Here is a 19122-nt window from a genome sequence, read left to right on the forward strand (position 1 = left end):
GGTCTAAACGTTTGTATGCCATTAGACGTCAGAACATGGTGCGCATGCGTAAAGGAGACTAAAGTGCGCAGGCTGAGGCAGGTGAGCTGCGACAGGTGTATCCCGGAAGCTATAGAGAAAAAAGTCAACAAAATCAGCCAAATCCCAGGTGAGTTCGGATCTTTTTATTGTTTACAACATCACTCTGATTTATAAAAAAAAAAATTAAAGATAAAGAATAGTACGGGAAACACATCTGGTGTTGAGTTGATCGACTGTGATGTGTTTCATGGACATGACGCTGTGGAATAATGTCAGGCCTGAATAGTAAACAGAGACATGGCACTGAATTTTACACACTTTTACAACATTAAGGATTAATTACTTATCATAACTTAATTGATGAAGATATGAACTTTGAAGAAGTGTTAAAAACAGTAATTTATTGTCACTTTACTGTAACAGACTGTGTTTCTGTTCATTATTATATCAGATTATATATAAACACTTTTTGCCTAATGTATTACCATATATTGCCTTCTAAGACTTTTTACATGATTTGAGTCATACAGAAGACAGAGAAATAATACTCCGGATACTTGAGCCAGGTCTCAGGCCTAATTTGATCAGGTTTTAGTTCAACAATAAAATGCTTCTTCCTTCTTCCTTGTAGATATTTCCTTGAGAAATATCCGAAATAAACTAGATCCCAAATAATGAGCTGTGCTGAAAATGCAGAGGCATGTTAATAAAAATATGAAAAATCTTTTTGTTATTGTTATATACATATGACTTATTATGGACAAAATTGTTACAGAAATATAGGAATTGTACTTTATTAACATCCATAATGGAAAAAAAAACTAAAATGAATAATGTACAATAAATTATAGCTCTCTTTTTTTATTCTTCTTTTTTATTAATGCATGTATTTATTATTTATTTTCATAATTCAAAAATTGAGAGAAATAATTATTATTTTAAAAATATATATATTTTTAAAAATGACAATTTATTTGTTTGTTTGTATTTTTTGTACAGTATTTTTGCTCATTCTCTGCCAACAGTTGATGCTAAAAAATATATATAGAGAGAGGATTTTTATAGAGGTGTCTATCTACACTATATGGGCAAAAGTTTGTGGACATCTGACCATTACACCCATGTGTGTTTGTTGAACATTTCAATGCAGATTTACTCCTCATTTGCTCTAATAATAATCTCCACTCTTCTGTGAAGGCTTTCTTCTGGATGTTAAAGAGTCACAGTGGGGATTTGTGATCATTCAGTTACAAGAGCATTATTGAGATCAGGCACTGAAGGTCTGGGGTTCAGTTGGTGTTTCAGTAAATCCCACAGGTGATGTTGAGTGGGGTTGAGTCCGAGTCAGGGCTCAGTGCAGGCACCTTGGCACCTGTCTATTGTCTTCCTGTTTGCTTTGTGCACAGGGGCATTGTTGTGCTGGAACAGGTTTAACCCTCTTAGCTGCAGTGAAGGAAAACTGTAACGCTACACCATACAAACACATTCAGTGCCTTTAAATTGTGACAGCAGTTTGAAGTTCAGGTGTCCGCAAACCTTCCACAGTACAAGTATATCACAAGAAATATCTCAGCTCTACAGTTTTATTTCTTTTTCTTCCAATCCAGCCACAATGTCTCAGGACAACCTGCAGCAGGAATTTCAGAACCAGGTCAATGATGTTTTCACCCGGCTGCAGAACAAGCAGATGTTTCAGTCAGACTGGGACATCGCCTCCTTCGCCATTTTCTTCATCTTCATCGGTGAGTCAGAGAGGGGCGAAAGGGGTATAGACGTATGTCTGGGTTAAACTGGAACAAACCATTTATAAACAAAGAGGGAGGTAGTGTAAAATAGAGAAGAGAAGAGTAGAATAAAGTAGAAAAAAGAAGAGTAAAATATAATAGAGAAATAGAAGAGTAGAGAATAGAGTAGAGAAAAGAGAAGAACAGTAGAGAAGAGAATTACTTTATTAATCCTCAGGAGAAAATTTGGTAACTCTGGAAATATGATTCGTGAGTCTGTATATCTAACACAGTCCATTTGAAGCGGGAATAAATCATTACTCTACAGACACAGAGGATCTGGTTGATCAGAGGATCAGAAGTATTAACAGGTTTAGACATCAGATCTGTAAAGCATCTTTAAAGATTTGTGTATTTAAATGATTCATCTCACTATTTACCACAGTGCTACTCAATATTAAAATTTTTATTGGTCCTACCTGTGTGCTCTCCTTTCCTCAGGTATGGTTCTGCTGCTCATCATTCTGGTTCTCATTCGCTGCTGTTGCTGCTGCTGCCTTTGTGATGAAAAGGTACTGCGTTACATTTAAGCTTCATTTTTACAACAATGGGAATACACACACAAAAATACATGTATTGTCTTTCTCTCAACAAACCTTTTCTCACTATTTACAGCCCAAAAGACATAAAGTGGGAATCGACAACATGGCACTGGAGCCATAAAGCTGGAGACTGGAGCCCAGCGTATACCTGATGCCTTTCAAAATACTCTTTAATAATGTTTTTATACCTGCAATTTTTCACATAACACTTCTGAATATACCACGTGTCAGAGAAAGGAGAAAGATGAGGAAATGAACAGAACAGGTTTTAAAAGGTGAAGGTCGACACCCACACTGTAAATATGATGGATGAATATTTACTGTAGTCGAATTGAACTTATCGTTTACAATGACTGACTGATTTTTAAATGTATATGCACTTTCATCTGTAACTTTACTCTACTTCCTGCTTGCTTTATAGATATATTTATGATTGTCTGTGTAACAAACAAGTACAATAAACTGTACTGTACTATGCAGTGTGGCATGTTGATTGGCTTTGAGAAGCACATAGGTTTATTTAGCTGTGCTTTTCAACACTGTCTTGTCTTTCTCGCTGTGTGTACAGATCTGTTTAAATCCATCTGAAGGTGCATCTTCTAGGAGTGTAATCATTCTCTCTAGTGAGAACAGCATAGAAAAATTCGGCCACTAAGCATCTTAACTAGAGATCCATTGAGTAATGTAACTGCTGAAATCAATGTAAGGTTCTATAAATGAAAAATATCAACAGAGGTTTTTAGAATTTGACACAAAGGAAATATTAAAACAAAAATACTAGAACTAGCACATTAAAGTTTTGTGTGAAATTTTTTCCCCCTCCTTTGCAGTCAAAACAAGGGTTATAGAAAGTTAATCAACAGTAAATTCACCAGTGCTGTGGTAAAAGCTGTAAAATATTAAGCCACTGTTTACAGCTTCATTTTGAAAAGAAACCGTGTGAGACAGCAGTAAGCTGTGACCCTGAAGTCTACAGCGACATCTGACCTCTAACGCTTATCTAACACGCTACACCTAGGGTTATAACGGAATTGGATTAGGATTAGGCCTGAATGCATTACTTTTACATGGTCTCAGACTCATGCTACCATCACACATGCACTGATTTTATTTCTTCCAAGTCCCCAGTTGCTGTCCTATGAAGTCACCATTGGGTTTTCCTACTTCCGGTTGCCATGGTAATAAGATTTCTCAGTGGGTGGAGTGACTGGGATTCCATATCAGCTTTCTTGTCGCTAAAGTGAAACATTGTGGAGGGAGATTTGCTTTGTGTATAAAATCCAGCAGTGTTTATCTGCATCATATGAATATGAGACGAAGGAGAAGCAGTGTCTGCTCTTTGCTCCGGATCACGTGCTCTCTACTGTCCTCACTCCCATTAGTAGTTGCTCCATATTTGCATAAAGTTCTATTTTTCTCAACTTATTCGCAGCTCTCGTTGAAAGTGAATGATCTCAGGTCGCTTCGCTGCTGCGAGCTGCTGTAAATGTGAATGGAGCATCAGACTCTCCATGCTGTACACTTAGCTGGCCACACACTTCAAGACGCAGTCAGACTGGCTATCCACACTTTCACATATCTGCACTTTCATATACAGTTTTCTGACTGCCAAGCATCATTTTAAACATTGTGACAAGTTATTAAAGTGGTATATATGATCAGTGGAAGGTAAACATAGGTGCTTGCTTCTTCCTGTGAAAATAATTGACCATACTGCTGACGGAGTACCAGTACCCTTTACATAAAACCTAATTACTGAATTATTGAAGAAGGCAAGGTCATGGCAGATTTCAACACATTTATTGCACAGTTATTAGAGTCAACATGAAATAACAAAACAGAAACATCTTATAACACTAAATCACTGTTCTGTGTGGGAACAGTCAAAACACAGAACACGTCATGGTCATTTATCATCTGAATAAATACATTATAAGAATAATTTAACAAAGAATGCCTGGCTTGTATTAGATGTGAAAGATAAACCACATGGAATGTATAAGTGCAATAAGGATTTCTATTGTAGCTAAACTGGTCATGTAGTGTGCCATTAATACAATATGACTAAAAGGATGAGGACATCGGACCAAAATCATACCAAATATGTGCCTGTTGAACTTTCCATTCCAGATCAGGTCCCTGTTTGCCGTTACGATAATCTCTACTCTTCTGGGCCAGCTGACATTCCAGTTCACCTTAATGGAGTTCAGTGGGGGTCAGGGTCAGGGCTCTGTAATGGAGACTCAAACCATGTCTTCATGGAACTTCATCGTGAAGCTGGAGAGCCTCTTAGTTCCAGTGAAGGAAAGTTGTAATTTTTACAACACACAGAGGCATTCTATATAATTGTGTGCTACAACAGTTTGGGGAGGAACCACATACTGTATGGGTATGAGGGTCAGGTGTCCACATACCTTTGACCATATAATCTTCATTAATGCAAATATATAAATCAGCCCAAAGTTAAAGGTATACAATGCCCCCTTTACCCAATTATCCATGTTCGATTCTTTAGTTTTGCTTCGGAGCTTGAAGACTAGATCTAGGCAACAAATACAGCCTCAAATTCAGCACTGTGCGACCAACATGCCTAAAATATCATACACTTTCCTAAACAACACCATCTGTAGCACCAGTGCAAAAGTAAAGAAGCAAACTAAAGACGCTGAATGTGTCTTGTCAGATTTGACACATTTCAGTGTCACATCTCAGTGGGGAAATTGTATACCTTTTTGATCAAACTATCAAATTAAATATAAAATAATATCAAATATAATTATCATAAAACTAGTGTCTGTGATAAAATGAAATGCATCATGGACCATTAAACAAGTTTTAGGAATAATGCTGCTAAACAGTGTCATCAGAAAAACATAGAATTTGATCATAGCTCTCAATATTTCACAGTTTTTCTTAAAAAATAATAATAACGGAATATCATAAGTTTACGATTTAACAACAATTTCAAAAAAATCAAAGTTAATTGTCTTACACTTATCTTTCACTTACATGATAGGACATGGACTGAACTTATATTCGTTCTATTCAGTTAAGATGTACACACAAAAATGAACAGTTGGTCCTAAAGCAAATACTACATGGATTCATTACATGGTGTGTTTTCTATTGTGTAGTTAATATCTATATTCAATTCTGCACTTAAAGTACAAATTTAAATCTTTGGTCATCTTAAAATGGCCTGTAGTTCCAGAAGCTGGAGAACACAGAAATCTGTGGAAATGTGGAAAAAAAACCCTGTGAATTATCTACTAATAATAACCACACATGAATATTAAACTTACTACCATTTGTTAATAGTGATGATGCTTTAATTATTGTCTCAAAAATGAGTTCCATGTCCTTCTTCCTAATTACCAAGGGTGAAGAAAATCACTTGGATATTTTCTTATGCTTGTCTACATTTAGTCTCTATTCATAATTGTAATTTGTTCACAATTATATCATATTTGCAATAAATACCACTGGCCATCTTTCCCTTTCTTCCTTTTGCCTCCTACAGACAGTGGACCGCATGTACACCATATGGAGCTCATGTCTTAAGAGAGCCATCAAATAATCCCATGAACTGCCTCATGTATACATCTGCAGTCATGAGATTTTTCCAGCTGGCCATATTCCACTCGAGACTCAGCAACGTCTGAAAATGAGTCTGGTTTGCTGTGGAAGCCACTCTTAAAATCACCAACAGCAGACTTCACTGTGAAAGGTGCATGATCCATGATGCATGCTCTAGCTAATTAGATGCACTGTTGAAGGCAGAAAACATTTCGCATCACATGTGGTATGCACTTGCAATGCATTAGCTGTCTTATTGTTAGCGTTGGAGTAATTACGGCAATCAATTGAAGCTGATGACTTTGTGAGGAAGCTGAGCGACACTTTAATGTATAGGATATAGATCAACTTCCTTCTATGCACGGGGTCAGGTTTGGGCAGCACAATACACTCTGCTACACATGGGCTTCTCTTTGGGCTACTGGCAAAGAAGCCCTGGATATTAAAGAGCAGGTTTTAAAAGTTGGAGACTAGCACAGACTAATGGACCCAACGTGTTGCCGGTCACAACAACCTGCTTGCCTTGGATAAGGCTTAGGCCGGAAGACTCACACTCTCTGGCCCCTAGCAGATGTCTCCCAACCTTTTCATGGGACAGGAAGCAAACAGTGCAGCCATCACCTGTGGAGCACACCCATGAAGGGCAAGCTGCACATTATGCGTCCTGATGAGAATGTCAGAGGACTACAAACTTTCAATTCTGCTGCTGATCTCAACCTAATCACAGCCTTACCAATATCAGAATTTAAGCTTTGAGCTTTTAAGATGAAGGCTGCGTAAAAGCAGCATGAAGACAGGTCACCAAATCAGTGTGAAAAGCTCATGTGTAATAACATCTGCGCTATTTGAATCAATTGGCCTTTGAATTTACATACATACCTTTTTATTGATTTATTTTTGTTACCACTGCATTAAAGTAACACCAGGTAGCACACATTAAATGTGCAGAGCCAACAACACAGACACACTCACCTTATCTTTGAGTTGCTGGCAGAGCTGCAGTGAGATGGTGAAAAACACCAGTGTGTCGTTCAACCACGGCACCACACACTCCACTTTGTGCACATGGCTCACCTCGAACTTAGTGTTGTTCACTTCACTGTGGGTAAAAATATATATTTATTCTTTTACAAATGCCACACATTCAGAAGAACAAAATATAAATATAAAATATAATTGTTTGTCCCGTTTGTCCGCTGCCTGCAGGCAAATATAAAAGTGACCCAAAAATGAATGATTATTTATGTTATTATTATAATATATATGATTTATGAAATTATTAGTAGTATTATAATGGCTACTGTTGTTGTGGACTTTATTATTACTGGAACACAGCAAGGCACAAAGCTCTAAATAATAATTCTCAAAAATAATTAATAACTACTTACAACATTGCTCCAGGATTATGCATAACTGAACTTCCTGCTGGTTTGAAGTTCTACAAATGAAAATAAAATAAATAAATAAATGCAGATAAATGCAAAGTATTGTAAATGCTGCGCTTAATACATACATATACACAGTGCATACATACATATGGTACTTGATGGTAACAATTTAATTTAATTGTAAATTAAAATCCCTGTACTACCTGTACTACTACAGATGTACAGCTTCTCAGGCGAAGTCATGTAATATTAGTTTTGTTGTTTTTACGAAGAGGGAGGAGAAGAAAGTCAGACGCACAAAACAAAGTTGCTACGTTTTCACAATTGTAAAACAGAGACAAATAACACAAAGCTAATGAGGCTGCTACTATTTTACTGCCTCCTCCATTTTATTAACATGATATGATGTGCAAGTATGTTGCCATTCATTTACGAGAACATCTGTGCACCATTAATACCTTCTCATTATATGCTGGCAAATAGGTGTCCCATAAGAGACACGTACAAAATGCTCTAAACCATCAGTCTGGTCTGAATTATGCTTTGTATGATGCATACCTTAGTAGTGTTCGGCTGAAGCACGTGCAGCTGATAGACGGTCAGACAGAGTTTGCTGAGGTTTATGTATAAATTCACCATCACATCACCGGGCATCGGAGGAGTGAACATCCTCTGAGGAGAGAAAACTAAACGTTACTTCCTGTGGGAAAGTTTTTTACTTTACAGGCAGCAAACAAATCTGATGACTTTTCTGATGAGTTTTGCAAATGATGCTTATGTACAGTGTGTAAAACAGTGTGAATTGAAGATAGGTCATTGGGTGGAAGCAGTAATCAAAGCTGCAGTGATCACACAGGAGTCAGTGCATAGTGGAGGGAATAAACTAAGAAGATCTTAAAACTACTAATCTGATGAGAGAATTCGTTCCACGTCAAACCAGTTCTAACTGCCTCAGAGTCACCCACCATTTTTGCCTTCTGGGTATTGTGCTATCCAATATACTGTATCTTGATGTTGTCACTTATTGTGTAATGCCCCTAAAAACCTAAAACTCTATCATTGTGGATGCAGCTGGAATGTGAAAAGCTAATAGTCTCATTTAGCCAGACGTTCAGACAGCTGACTGACTCAATAGCAACTTTTATTGGCCAGGGTTAGCACAAGAGGGTGTCTGACTGACATGTAAAGCAACCAATCATAGATTGTTTTGATCAGTGTCATGTTCAGGGGCGTGAAAATGTAAAATCTATGTCTGTACAAAACCAGCCCGGCCTGTAACTGTAGATTGTTCACTTAAGAAAGTCGTGCAAATGAATGAGTCTGTGAACTTCACATTAGCCATTCCTCATAAGCGCTCACTGTCACAGATGTAAACACGTTGGCTTCCTTCATCAACAATAAATGGAGAGCATCACGAGGGCTATTTTTCCAGGAGGACTGTTAAAAAAATAAGACACACACATCTCCTGGAAATCCTATGGAATCCAACCAATCAGATCCTCCTGAAGAGTGTCCAATTTTGTCTAAGGCTGAGACTTTTGTTAAAAATAAAACCTACCCTGTATGAAGGCCAAAATTCCATGCAAACCAATCCAAAAAAGAGCAGTTGCCTGCCTCAAAATCACACTGTGTGTGATTTTTTCATACACTATTTCCTGTACAGAATTCGGAGGATTGTAGGCTAGAAACACTGACTCAAATGTACAGCATTCAGTGGCAAAGTACTGATCTCTTCTGTAAGAAACCAATCAGATGGATAATTAAGAACTCCTGGGATCATCCTGTTAGTTCTAGAAGATGTTTTATAAAACATGTTCTGCTTATGCCTGAGAGAGAAAGCTGTAATCATTAATCTGGCAAACTCTACTGACTGGTGTGTTATCACTGCAGAAGCAGATACACTTCATACACCAGGAAGCACTAAATTTGTTCAGACAGACATCTTACACACACACACACACACACACACACACACACACACAAAATAATGCCCTTTAACATGCTGTAGTGTTAATAATTTCTTATTTACCATTAATCCAGTTGAGGCGAGTTCAGGCAGAGTCATGGAAGCTGGTGTGGTAAGACGATTACGCGCTCGGGTTAACTGCATCATCACCGCATCCATCAACTAAAACAAAACACCACACATGCAGATAGATTTTAATCTTCATTCAGCATCAGTAATCTCCTTATCTTAATGAGGTACCATGCACGCACACACACTTTCCAATACCAGCATGTTTTTGAACAGATCGAGAAAAATCATTGAACCGACAGGAAACCCGCACAGACATGTTCATTAAAGAAGTTTTAGGTTTGTAGAGCAGTGTACCATTTTCCATGTTAAGAGGGCATGCTGTCGTAGACACTCGGGTACCACAGTTTGCAGGGTTTAATTTCACACATTTAAACATTTAAACCGTTTGAGACTCGGACATAACGCTAAATGTGTTCCTCTACTGTTTTTAAGACACACTTGTAGATTTCGATTTCCTCTTGCTAAAACCTTAAAATCCTTCCATGAAGAGAAAAGGCCAGTGGCTTCCTGAAACTGTACAAGAAAAACCAGTATGATTGCAAGCCAGGCAGAAAGTGATAGTTGGTTGTCCAGTTTCATTTTTTTTGACAGAAGGACAACAACGTGACTATCTGCTTCAGTAAAGTTAGATGAGGGATTGATTAACTTCAGCTTACACTCGACTTACTTTTCAAGATTAGCTTGCATGGGCTGACTGTGTTAAAATGCTGAACTAAAGTCAGTGAACAGCATCCTGACTTAAGTGTTGTCCAGGTGAGTCAAAGCAGAATGAAGCACTGTGGAGATGGCGTCCTCTGTTGACCGGTTACGCCAATATGTGAACTGGTGTGGATCCAGTGTGGGAGGTAGACAGTCTTGGAGGTGGGTGAGAACCATCCTTTCGAAGCACTTTGCTATGATAAGGGTGAGTGCGACCGGATGAATGTCACTGGGTTTCACTGCAGCAGAGTGCTTAGGCACAGGCACGATGGTAGCTGACTTAAAGCAGGTGGGGACAAGTGCCTGAGCTAGGGACACGTTAAAGATGTCAGTGGAGACTTCAGTCAATTGTTCTGCACAGGCTCTAAACACCCGGCCAGGGATGCGATCGGGGCCAGCTGCTTCCATCAGGGCCAGCTGCTTCTACCTTTTCTAAGTACCGTTTCTTGTGAGTGTGTGCAGAAGGCATTGCTGCATTTCTTATAAGTAGCAATAATAATGTTTAAATATTTATATAGCTTGATTGAGTGTTTGATATTTATATTTATTCCACATACTTTTCCATCTGTACATAAGAGGTCACATGTTTCCAATGCTGACTGATCTGTATTTGTGATACAAAATATTATTATTATAGTAGTTGATCAATATATAACAAAGAATCGCACACTAGTTGAAATACAATCAGGCAACCACCAATCATGTGTCTCAAAACAGAAGTGCTATGCTGCCCTGTCCATTTGTGAAATGTTTTTTGAATATACACTATATTGCCAAAAGTATTCGCTCACCTGCCTTGACTCGCATATGAACTTAAGTGACATCCCATTCCTAATCCATAGGGTTCAATATGACATCGGTCCACCCTTTGCAGCTATAACAGCTTCAACTCTTCTGGGAAGGCTGTCCACAAGGTTTAGGAGTGTTTATGGGAATTTTTGACCATTCTTCCAGAAGCGCATTTGTGAGGTCACACACTGATGTTGGACGAGAAGGCCTGGCTCTCAGTCTCCGCTCTAATTCATCCCAAAGGTGTTCTATCGGGTTGAGGTCAGGACTCTGTGCAGGCCAGTCAAGTTCATCCACACCAGACTCTGTCATCCATGTCTTTATGGACCTTGCTTTGTGCACTGGTGCACAGTCATGTTGGAAGAGGAAGGGGCCAGCTCCAAACTGTTCCCACAAAGTTGGGAGCATGGAATTGTCCAAAATGTCTTGGTATGCTGAAGCATTCAGAGTTCCTTTCACTGGAACTAAGGGGCCAAGCCCAGCTCCTGAAAAACAACCCCACACCATAATCCCCCCTCCACCAAACTTTACACTTGGCACAATGCAGTCAGACAAGTACCGTTCTCCTGGCAACCGCCAAACCCAGACTCGTCCATCAGATTGCCAGATGGAGAAGCGCGATTCGTCACTCCAGAGAACGCGTCTCCACTGCTCTAGAGTCCAGTGGCGGCGTGCTTTACACCACGGCATCCGACGCTTTGCATTACACTTGGTGATGTATGGCTTGGATGCAGCTGCTCGGCCATGGAAACCCATTCCATGAAGCTCTCTGCGCACTGTTCTTGAGCTAATCTGAAGGCCACATGAAGTTTGGAGGTCTGTATCGATCTGTAGCGATTGACTCTGCAGAAAGTTGGTGACCTCTTCGCACTATGCGCCTCAGCATCCGCTGACCCCGCTCCGTCAGTTTACGTGGCCTACCACTTCGTGGCTGAGTTGCTGTCGTTCCCAAACACTTCCACGTTCTTATAATACAGCTGACAGTTGACTGTGGAATATTTAGGAGCGAGGAAATTTCACAACAGGATTTGTTGCACAGGTGGCATCCTATCACATTTCCATGCTGGAATTCACCGAGCTCCTGAGAGCGACCCATTCTTTCACAAATGTTTGTAAAAACAGTCTTCATGCCTAGGTGCTTGATTTTATACACCTGTGGCCATGGAAGTGATTGGAACACCTGATTCTGATTATTTGGATGGGTGAGCGAATACTTTTGGCAATATAGTGTATTTACTTCTAGTTTCTCCAAAAACATGGTTATGTTTATTACTCATAACTATTGTATTTAATATATACCTTCTCACTGACTGCTGATGATGTGTAAATAAAGCAAAGCATTACGATTAGAGGATTCACTTCGACACAGTGATGTTTTGGTAGTGTGTATCTACCCTCTGGGCTAAAAAGAAATCTGACCCAGCCTCTACATCATCAGATTTTCCGTAATTTTACTTACTGGTGATACTGCTGTTCTTGGGTCCACAGAAGTATAAAACTAATTTCCCCCCCCCCCAGAACATTTAACTCTGTTACCTATTTACGCTGGCCCAAAAAACATATATTCTTGTATGATGACATTTTGCAGTGGTGACAGAAAGCAATCAAAGGTATTTAGTTTAAAACAGAAAAGTAAAACACAATTCAGACTATAGCAGTGACCAACCTTATTGACCTCGGCACCGGTTTTGAAGTGATAGCTCTCATCGCGGCTGCTGAGCAGCTGAAGCGCCTGGTTCACGTGGTTCCTCGCATCCTGGATCTGTGAGCAAACACATGTTATGACAGTGAGCAGCATTAACCTTCACCATGAATGGAAAGGGGGAGGCATTATGCTTTTAAGAACAAGCTAAAAAACAAAACAAGCGTACGCTACAATGGCCATACCACATGATTAATAAATACACTGATACAATAATGGCATACAGCATGATTCTTCCTCGACACAGACATGGACCATCTGCTATTATTTACACACAGTTATGTTCAATTACACTTACAATAGTCAATATGCTTGTGCTATGCATTATGCACATGGCATAATTACAATGTACAGTGTTACGCAACAATCCTAACATACTGTATAATAAAGATATAAAGTGGGCATGGCTGCAGTGAGACTAAATACAGACAAAATAAGTCCTGAGCTACAACAACTTTGTATGAATTGTACTTGCTTTACTACAACAAATACAGACAGTGTTCCGCTCTGGTAACCAATGGACAACATTTATTATTTATCCTGGCATAATTCATTTGAAAAATTCAGAAGCCATTAGCACTGGCTAAAATACTTAATCTAACCACTTTCTCTGCCATTAGCTTCTGTTTTTATGTATAAATGTGCTACAGTGCAGCTCAGTTTTGACCTCCAGAGATGTGTGCCTCTGATGATGAACTGATGATGGAGCTTTCCATTCATACAAGATACACGTGTGATTTCTGCTCACTGTAACAACTCTGCTTTGTTTACACTTCTAATAATGAATGAAAAATGTGGTTTCACTTCATAAATCAGCTGGATAAGGCATGGCATTACAAAAATGATGACATACATACAACTCGCTTCTAGGTGCATGTTGCAGCACATGCTAGGAAGTGAAAAACCATGTCACACAGTAAAAAATAAATAAATAAATACATATACATACATATATATATACATATATATAGAGTACACTATTTTGTATGTACTGAACTGTTATACTGAATACTGAATACCTGCATGGCTGTAGCTGGTATGCAGTATTCAGCACAGTTGTGAGTGTTGACATGCCTTAATACAGCAGCTCTATAACCAAAATATTACTATTAAGTGACATTTTGGTCACAACATAACCAAATGTTTATTTTCACTCCGCTAGCAGGAGACTCACTCTATCTAGCAAGCCAGCTAGCGTTGACACATATTGAACATTAAACGTACTTCCTTTGAAACTGTCGTCCCTTCCTTGTTTCTTGTTATTTTCATCTAACGTTTTTATATTTTAATAATATTAAATTACATTTTAACGCAAAAAGTTTAGACAATGTGTTGAGCCCACCTGTTGTAATTTCCACTGTTTATCCTCCCGGAATGTGAAATGCATGACTTGAGTGCTTTTAGCCACCTTAATATTGATATCCTGCAAAACAACATCACGATACAGACAATGACTTCACATCAAGCTCGAATCAAAGTCCAAACAAAAGATAAAGACGGCAGCAAATAAAAACAAATGTGTTCCAGCATTCCATTGTAGAATTTCATCAGCACATTTTTAACACTTTTAAACTCTTTTACATACATAAGCAAAAGCTTTCCTCTCAGTCAGGATGAATTTCATGAACATTTCCCATTTATGTAGCCACTATAAACAAATACATAATATAACTAAATTTAACTGGTTTGCATCAGAGAAAAACATAGTAATCATTATTCTGTTAATAATTATTATAGTGATATTTTTATGTTAACATGTTTACTATTAGTTATAGTTGCAATCTGCAGGCTACAGGAAGCTATTTTGTGAGCTAGCCTTTTACTGTTATAATATTCTGCTGGTTAAGTGTTTACTTACTAGCTTGTGGTTAGCCTGTTAAAAAGACACTTCTTTATAAACATGCATTTTGTATATAATCTGTTTAGATCTGCATGCTAGTATAGATAGATAGATAGATAGATAGATAGATAGATAGATAGATAGATAGATAGATAGATAGACAGATATTTGTTCTTGTATAGTGTATAATGATGTTTTAACTATAAAGATAGTTTGTTTGCATGCTAGGATATAATATAATACTACTTTGTATTTTCATCTGTTTGCTGACATGCTAATGTGTAGCATGTAAATATGATGCTAGTTTGTGAGCTAGTCATTTGAACTGTGATAAAAGATTATGGGTTGGTCATCTATGAGGTGGATTCCTATAATGATAATTTACGTGTTAGCCTTTTGTAAGGTATGTTAGCAGGTTAGGCTAGTTTGTTGAAAAATAAACATCTGCTATTAATGCCTTCAATGATTTTGCAACATTTATTTTAAATGATCTTTTTAAAAATAAAAATAATAAACTTGAGGCAATAATAAGCTCATCTACATTCTCAAAACTTTGCAACCCAATGAACAGAAGGTCAACAATTATTACATCATCAATCATTTCATCAACTGGTTTCATTTCCTACAGTAGCACTTAATTAGTGCTGAGGGGGCACTTTTGTACGAAACATCCTCTTTCTCTGGAAACCTTGTGCCAATCCCTGAACGTTTGCCCTATCTAACTGAAGGGATATGAGTGGAAATGATACAACAACATAAGACTTACAGCTTGAGTCAGAGCGTCTCCCTGCAGAGTGAGAACTCCTTTCACCTGGTCCATGCTAAACAAACAAGAAAAAGACACAGAGCTTTGTTACTGTAGGTTGTAGATTTGTATGTTATTATGTGTAGGTGATAGGATACAGTTGCCTTGTGCTATTTACAGTGTTTGTACAACAGAATGACTATTAATGTTCCTCATAGTTTTATATTTAAAGAGGTTGAAATTAATCTTTAATGAAATGATTAGTGCTGTAATGTCACAACTCAGTTGTGTCTGAATGTGCAGGAAATTCACTCATGCGCCCTAAAAATACTTTAGTATTAAGCAAGTTTCTTAGTATTTGGTTAGTCACCTTTTTGTTTTACGCAATCAAGCTGGCATGGACTCCACAAGTTTGTGCAAAATCTTATGATCCATTTTAGATCAAATCTGTCTGAACACATGACATGAGGTCATAGGCATGAGGAAAATCTGACCTTTTGTACAGAGTAGTTGTGCAACCCAGTCAACATCACACATGTGCTTAGATTTAAACAAGGAAACAGAAATCTTGTAGAATCTTGAATATTAAATATTGAAGATATTAAACATTTACTTTCTTTGTTTTCATATTTTAAAATGATAAACATTGTTTAATAAAATCACAGATTTTCCTGTGGTATCAAACTTTTGGACCCCCTTGGATATTTTACACACACATACATACATGATTAGTATTGCCCCTCGGAAGCCACAGAAAATATTTACATGTTTCCGGAGAAGACAAAATAAATACAGTTTACACCGATCATCCTGTTCAAAAGTTTACACCCCCTCTCTCAATGTATTGTGTTGTCTTCCTGAGCATCAGTGAATGTTTGCAGCTTTAATAATAATCGTGTACAAGTCCCTCAGTTGTCCATAGCATGAAAATAATCAAAAAGCCAATGTTGGAAAGGTGTTAAATATGCAGAAGATTTTTTTTTCTAAAGAACTGTGGGCAGTTTAACTGCTTAGGGCAGGAGTGTCCAATCTTATCCAGAAAGGGCCGGTGTGGCTGCAGGTTTTCATTCCAGCCAAGCAGAAGCCACATATGAGTTTACTGAAAGCCAAAATCAACTGATTAAACAGATAGAATCAGAATCAGTGTAGCTTCTGCTTGATTGGTATGAACACCTGCACTCACACTGACCCTTTGCAGACACCCCAGGCTTAAGACAAACAATGGACTCATGAAGAACTATCCCAAAACATAAAAAGTCATTGATCACTCAGGTTACAAGATACAGTATTAATAATCAAGCCATTGTAAACCGTTAAATTCATTTGCATAAATTCAGTTATTATTTTGTTTTGTGGCCTATATGTAAACTTATGTTATGTGAAATAGCTTATTCAGGGCAGAACTACATAAAAAAATAAACAGTTTTTTTTCTGATCCCACAGTTTTTATGATCCCTTTAATTATTAACATTTTGCAGATTCTGAAAGGCGTATGTAAACTTATGACCTCAACTATATGACCTACAGCTAAGACCACAGAAATACTAATAAAAAAATAAAATGTCAGCACTGTTATCAAGCTCTGTGAATATATTTAGTTCTTGACTGTAAGAGTCAGCCATGATACAAAACCTCTGGAGCAGAGAGGGTTAAGTGCATTGCTCAGGGGCCCAGCAGTTTCAACATGTGGGTGCTGGGGCTTGATTAACAACTCTCTAGGCTCAACCTGATGCCATGTAAATCTTTTATCAAGCTTTCTTTTGGTTTGGCTCACAAACTATGAGCCTGCCTCCTATTCACATCAACACTTGTATCTCTTATTATTTAAATAATGTGTTTGCATTTGTTTACATCCTTATCCACATTTTAACACCAAAATAGGTTCTGTTGCTACAGTAAAGCTGACATTTTAGCTAGTTCGTTGCTTATCATCATAAATGTTATGTTCCGTGAAACAACACAACTATCCACTATGAGAGTTGTTTACTTGTGCTGATGCCGGCAGAAGGGGAAGTTCACCACCATGCTTATTTTATTCTTATGTTTTAATTATTTATGCCTTTTAGATCTCCGGTTTAATTGGTAAACTTTTACCACTATAATGCAATGATGTCATAACGTTCTCTACAGTGGCTGTGCAGCATCACTAGAACCTGCACATTTCACACCCTAAAGAAATGAAGGACAACAAACAGTGGACTTGTGAAATCCCACAATGCACTGCGGTTGGTTATTGAATAAATAATGTACTCTTGTGGGTGTAGAATATCTAAACTCTGTGGATTTTTTTAATAGGTAATCCAAAATAGACCATGATTTTAGATCACCTCTCTCTGTTAAATTTTCTTTCATCCCCCTACTCTATCTTACTTTCTTTCTATTTATCAATTTCAGTTGCTTGTGAATGCAGTACTTTATTTTGTTAGTAATTTGCCACAGTGTGTGCTTTAGTGGTAGATATAATAAACCTGCACTCTAGCTGCAATTGCATTTATTAACCATATTTACAGAATGTCACTTCTGGACTTGAGATTGGTTGGAGTCACTGGATATGTATCAGATTATATTTAGTTTTATATGCACCCATGAACACAGGACACAAACTTTAAATAGCCTTAAAGCATACAAACATCAATAAGTTAAAATGCTATCCGAACTCAACCCCACACATGCAGCAGTTAAACCGAGAAACCTCTTACGTTGAGCTGCCAAGAATGAAGTTCTCTTGTTTGAGCTGACCCTCCATCCCTGGTGTGGGCACTGAAAAACGTCTGGAAGCTTCCTGTATCATGGAAATGGAAAGTTTAGAAAGATGTGCGACATGTCCACAAAAATTCTGAGCCGTTCATTCTGTATCTAAATCACAATCACCTTCAAAATGTCCTGCAGCTGTTTTAACACGGCGTGAACCTCCTCTTTAAGGAGCCAGTTAAACTCTTCCTCCTGTGTGAGAAAGCAAATGACGTTTATGCCATTTTTATGAATACATAAGATTTAGGAAAATTTCTGCATATATAAGCTGAAAGGGAGGTCAATATGTCTCTGAACAATTGGCTGGGGTGAAGCTAAATGTAGGTCTACATACTGACAGCAAAAGAAAATGCATGTTATTTGAAACAGGAGTGCCATAGTGATTGATCTCATCTCCATCTGTGTCCTTTAATCTCCCTGTTATTCGCCCACATGCACTAACAGACTAGATCAAGCTGATGAAGCAAACAGAGCAGCTAACAAAACATAGCATCAACATAGCCTTACCAGTACAGCTCTCTCTGCTTGACTCGCAGCGGACATTTTTGAGAGTTCAGGCAGGACACTCCGATCTGCACCGATCACAACCATTTAACCTTAAACCCGCACAGTAAATACACCGCAGTGACACACAGTTTTGTTTAGGAGAGCTGTTAACCACGCCCACTCCTGCCTTCACTTCCGGTGAGCGACGCCACACCTTCCACCCAAAACACGCTTTTTCACTGTTAAGGGAGAATATTTGAAGATACTATTTTATTTATTTATTTATTTAAAAATACAAAAACAAAACGGAGTTGAACAGAATTAAAAGAGTTCAGTTCAAAGTAAGGGTAACAAGATGGATTAATCGGTTTTTAAACCAGGAAAAGGGGGGAAAAATGCACAAGAGCAAAACATTCAGTCATGCATATGGAAACGCAGATAAACAAATTAAGGGAGAGGTCAATGCAAATGAGTGTTAAATCGGTGACTTTTCTAATGCAGAGAGACGAATATAAGAGAAAGAATATACCTGATTATATGAGAATATACCTCAACTTGTCTGTTTTTAGTTTAGAGTGGCAACATAGATTTGTAGGCACATATTTGTCCTCATCTATTGACTGTAGGCGTTTATCTAAGAATAGACTAGCTCTGTCCGTTGAGTCATATCAATTTGTTCACCCAGGCGAGTCGACTCTTTTGACTCCCAAATGACTCGGTGTCATTTGTTTGCGACTCGATGTTTGGACCGATGAGCGATC

At 38.0% G+C, this 19122-nt stretch overlaps 2 protein-coding genes across 2 annotated transcripts; one reads left to right on the forward strand and one right to left on the reverse strand.

Moving 5' to 3' along the window:
- Positions 1 to 3117, forward strand: smim22 (small integral membrane protein 22). Its single transcript, XM_058411162.1, has 4 exons — positions 1 to 148; positions 1629 to 1763; positions 2247 to 2317; positions 2421 to 3117. The coding sequence occupies exons 1-4, from the start codon at positions 16 to 18 to the stop codon at positions 2466 to 2468; spliced, it is 387 nt and encodes a 128-aa protein (XP_058267145.1). The 5' UTR covers positions 1 to 15; the 3' UTR covers positions 2469 to 3117.
- Positions 3118 to 4117: 1000 nt separating this feature from the next.
- rogdi (rogdi atypical leucine zipper) lies at positions 4118 to 19030 on the reverse strand. The gene is made up of 12 exons (XM_058411138.1): positions 18891 to 19030; positions 18383 to 18600; positions 17996 to 18067; positions 17824 to 17906; positions 15146 to 15200; positions 13882 to 13962; positions 12504 to 12599; positions 9341 to 9439; positions 7870 to 7983; positions 7312 to 7361; positions 6896 to 7022; positions 4118 to 5578 (listed from the first exon to the last, which is right to left on the reverse strand). The coding sequence occupies exons 2-12, from the start codon at positions 18464 to 18466 to the stop codon at positions 5537 to 5539; spliced, it is 903 nt and encodes a 300-aa protein (XP_058267121.1). The 5' UTR covers positions 18467 to 18600; positions 18891 to 19030; the 3' UTR covers positions 4118 to 5536.
- Between the last annotated feature and the right edge of the window lie 92 nt (positions 19031 to 19122).

Source organism: Hemibagrus wyckioides, linkage group LG02 (genome assembly GCF_019097595.1).
Source record: "Hemibagrus wyckioides isolate EC202008001 linkage group LG02, SWU_Hwy_1.0, whole genome shotgun sequence".
Lineage (NCBI taxonomy): Eukaryota > Metazoa > Chordata > Actinopteri > Siluriformes > Bagridae > Hemibagrus > Hemibagrus wyckioides.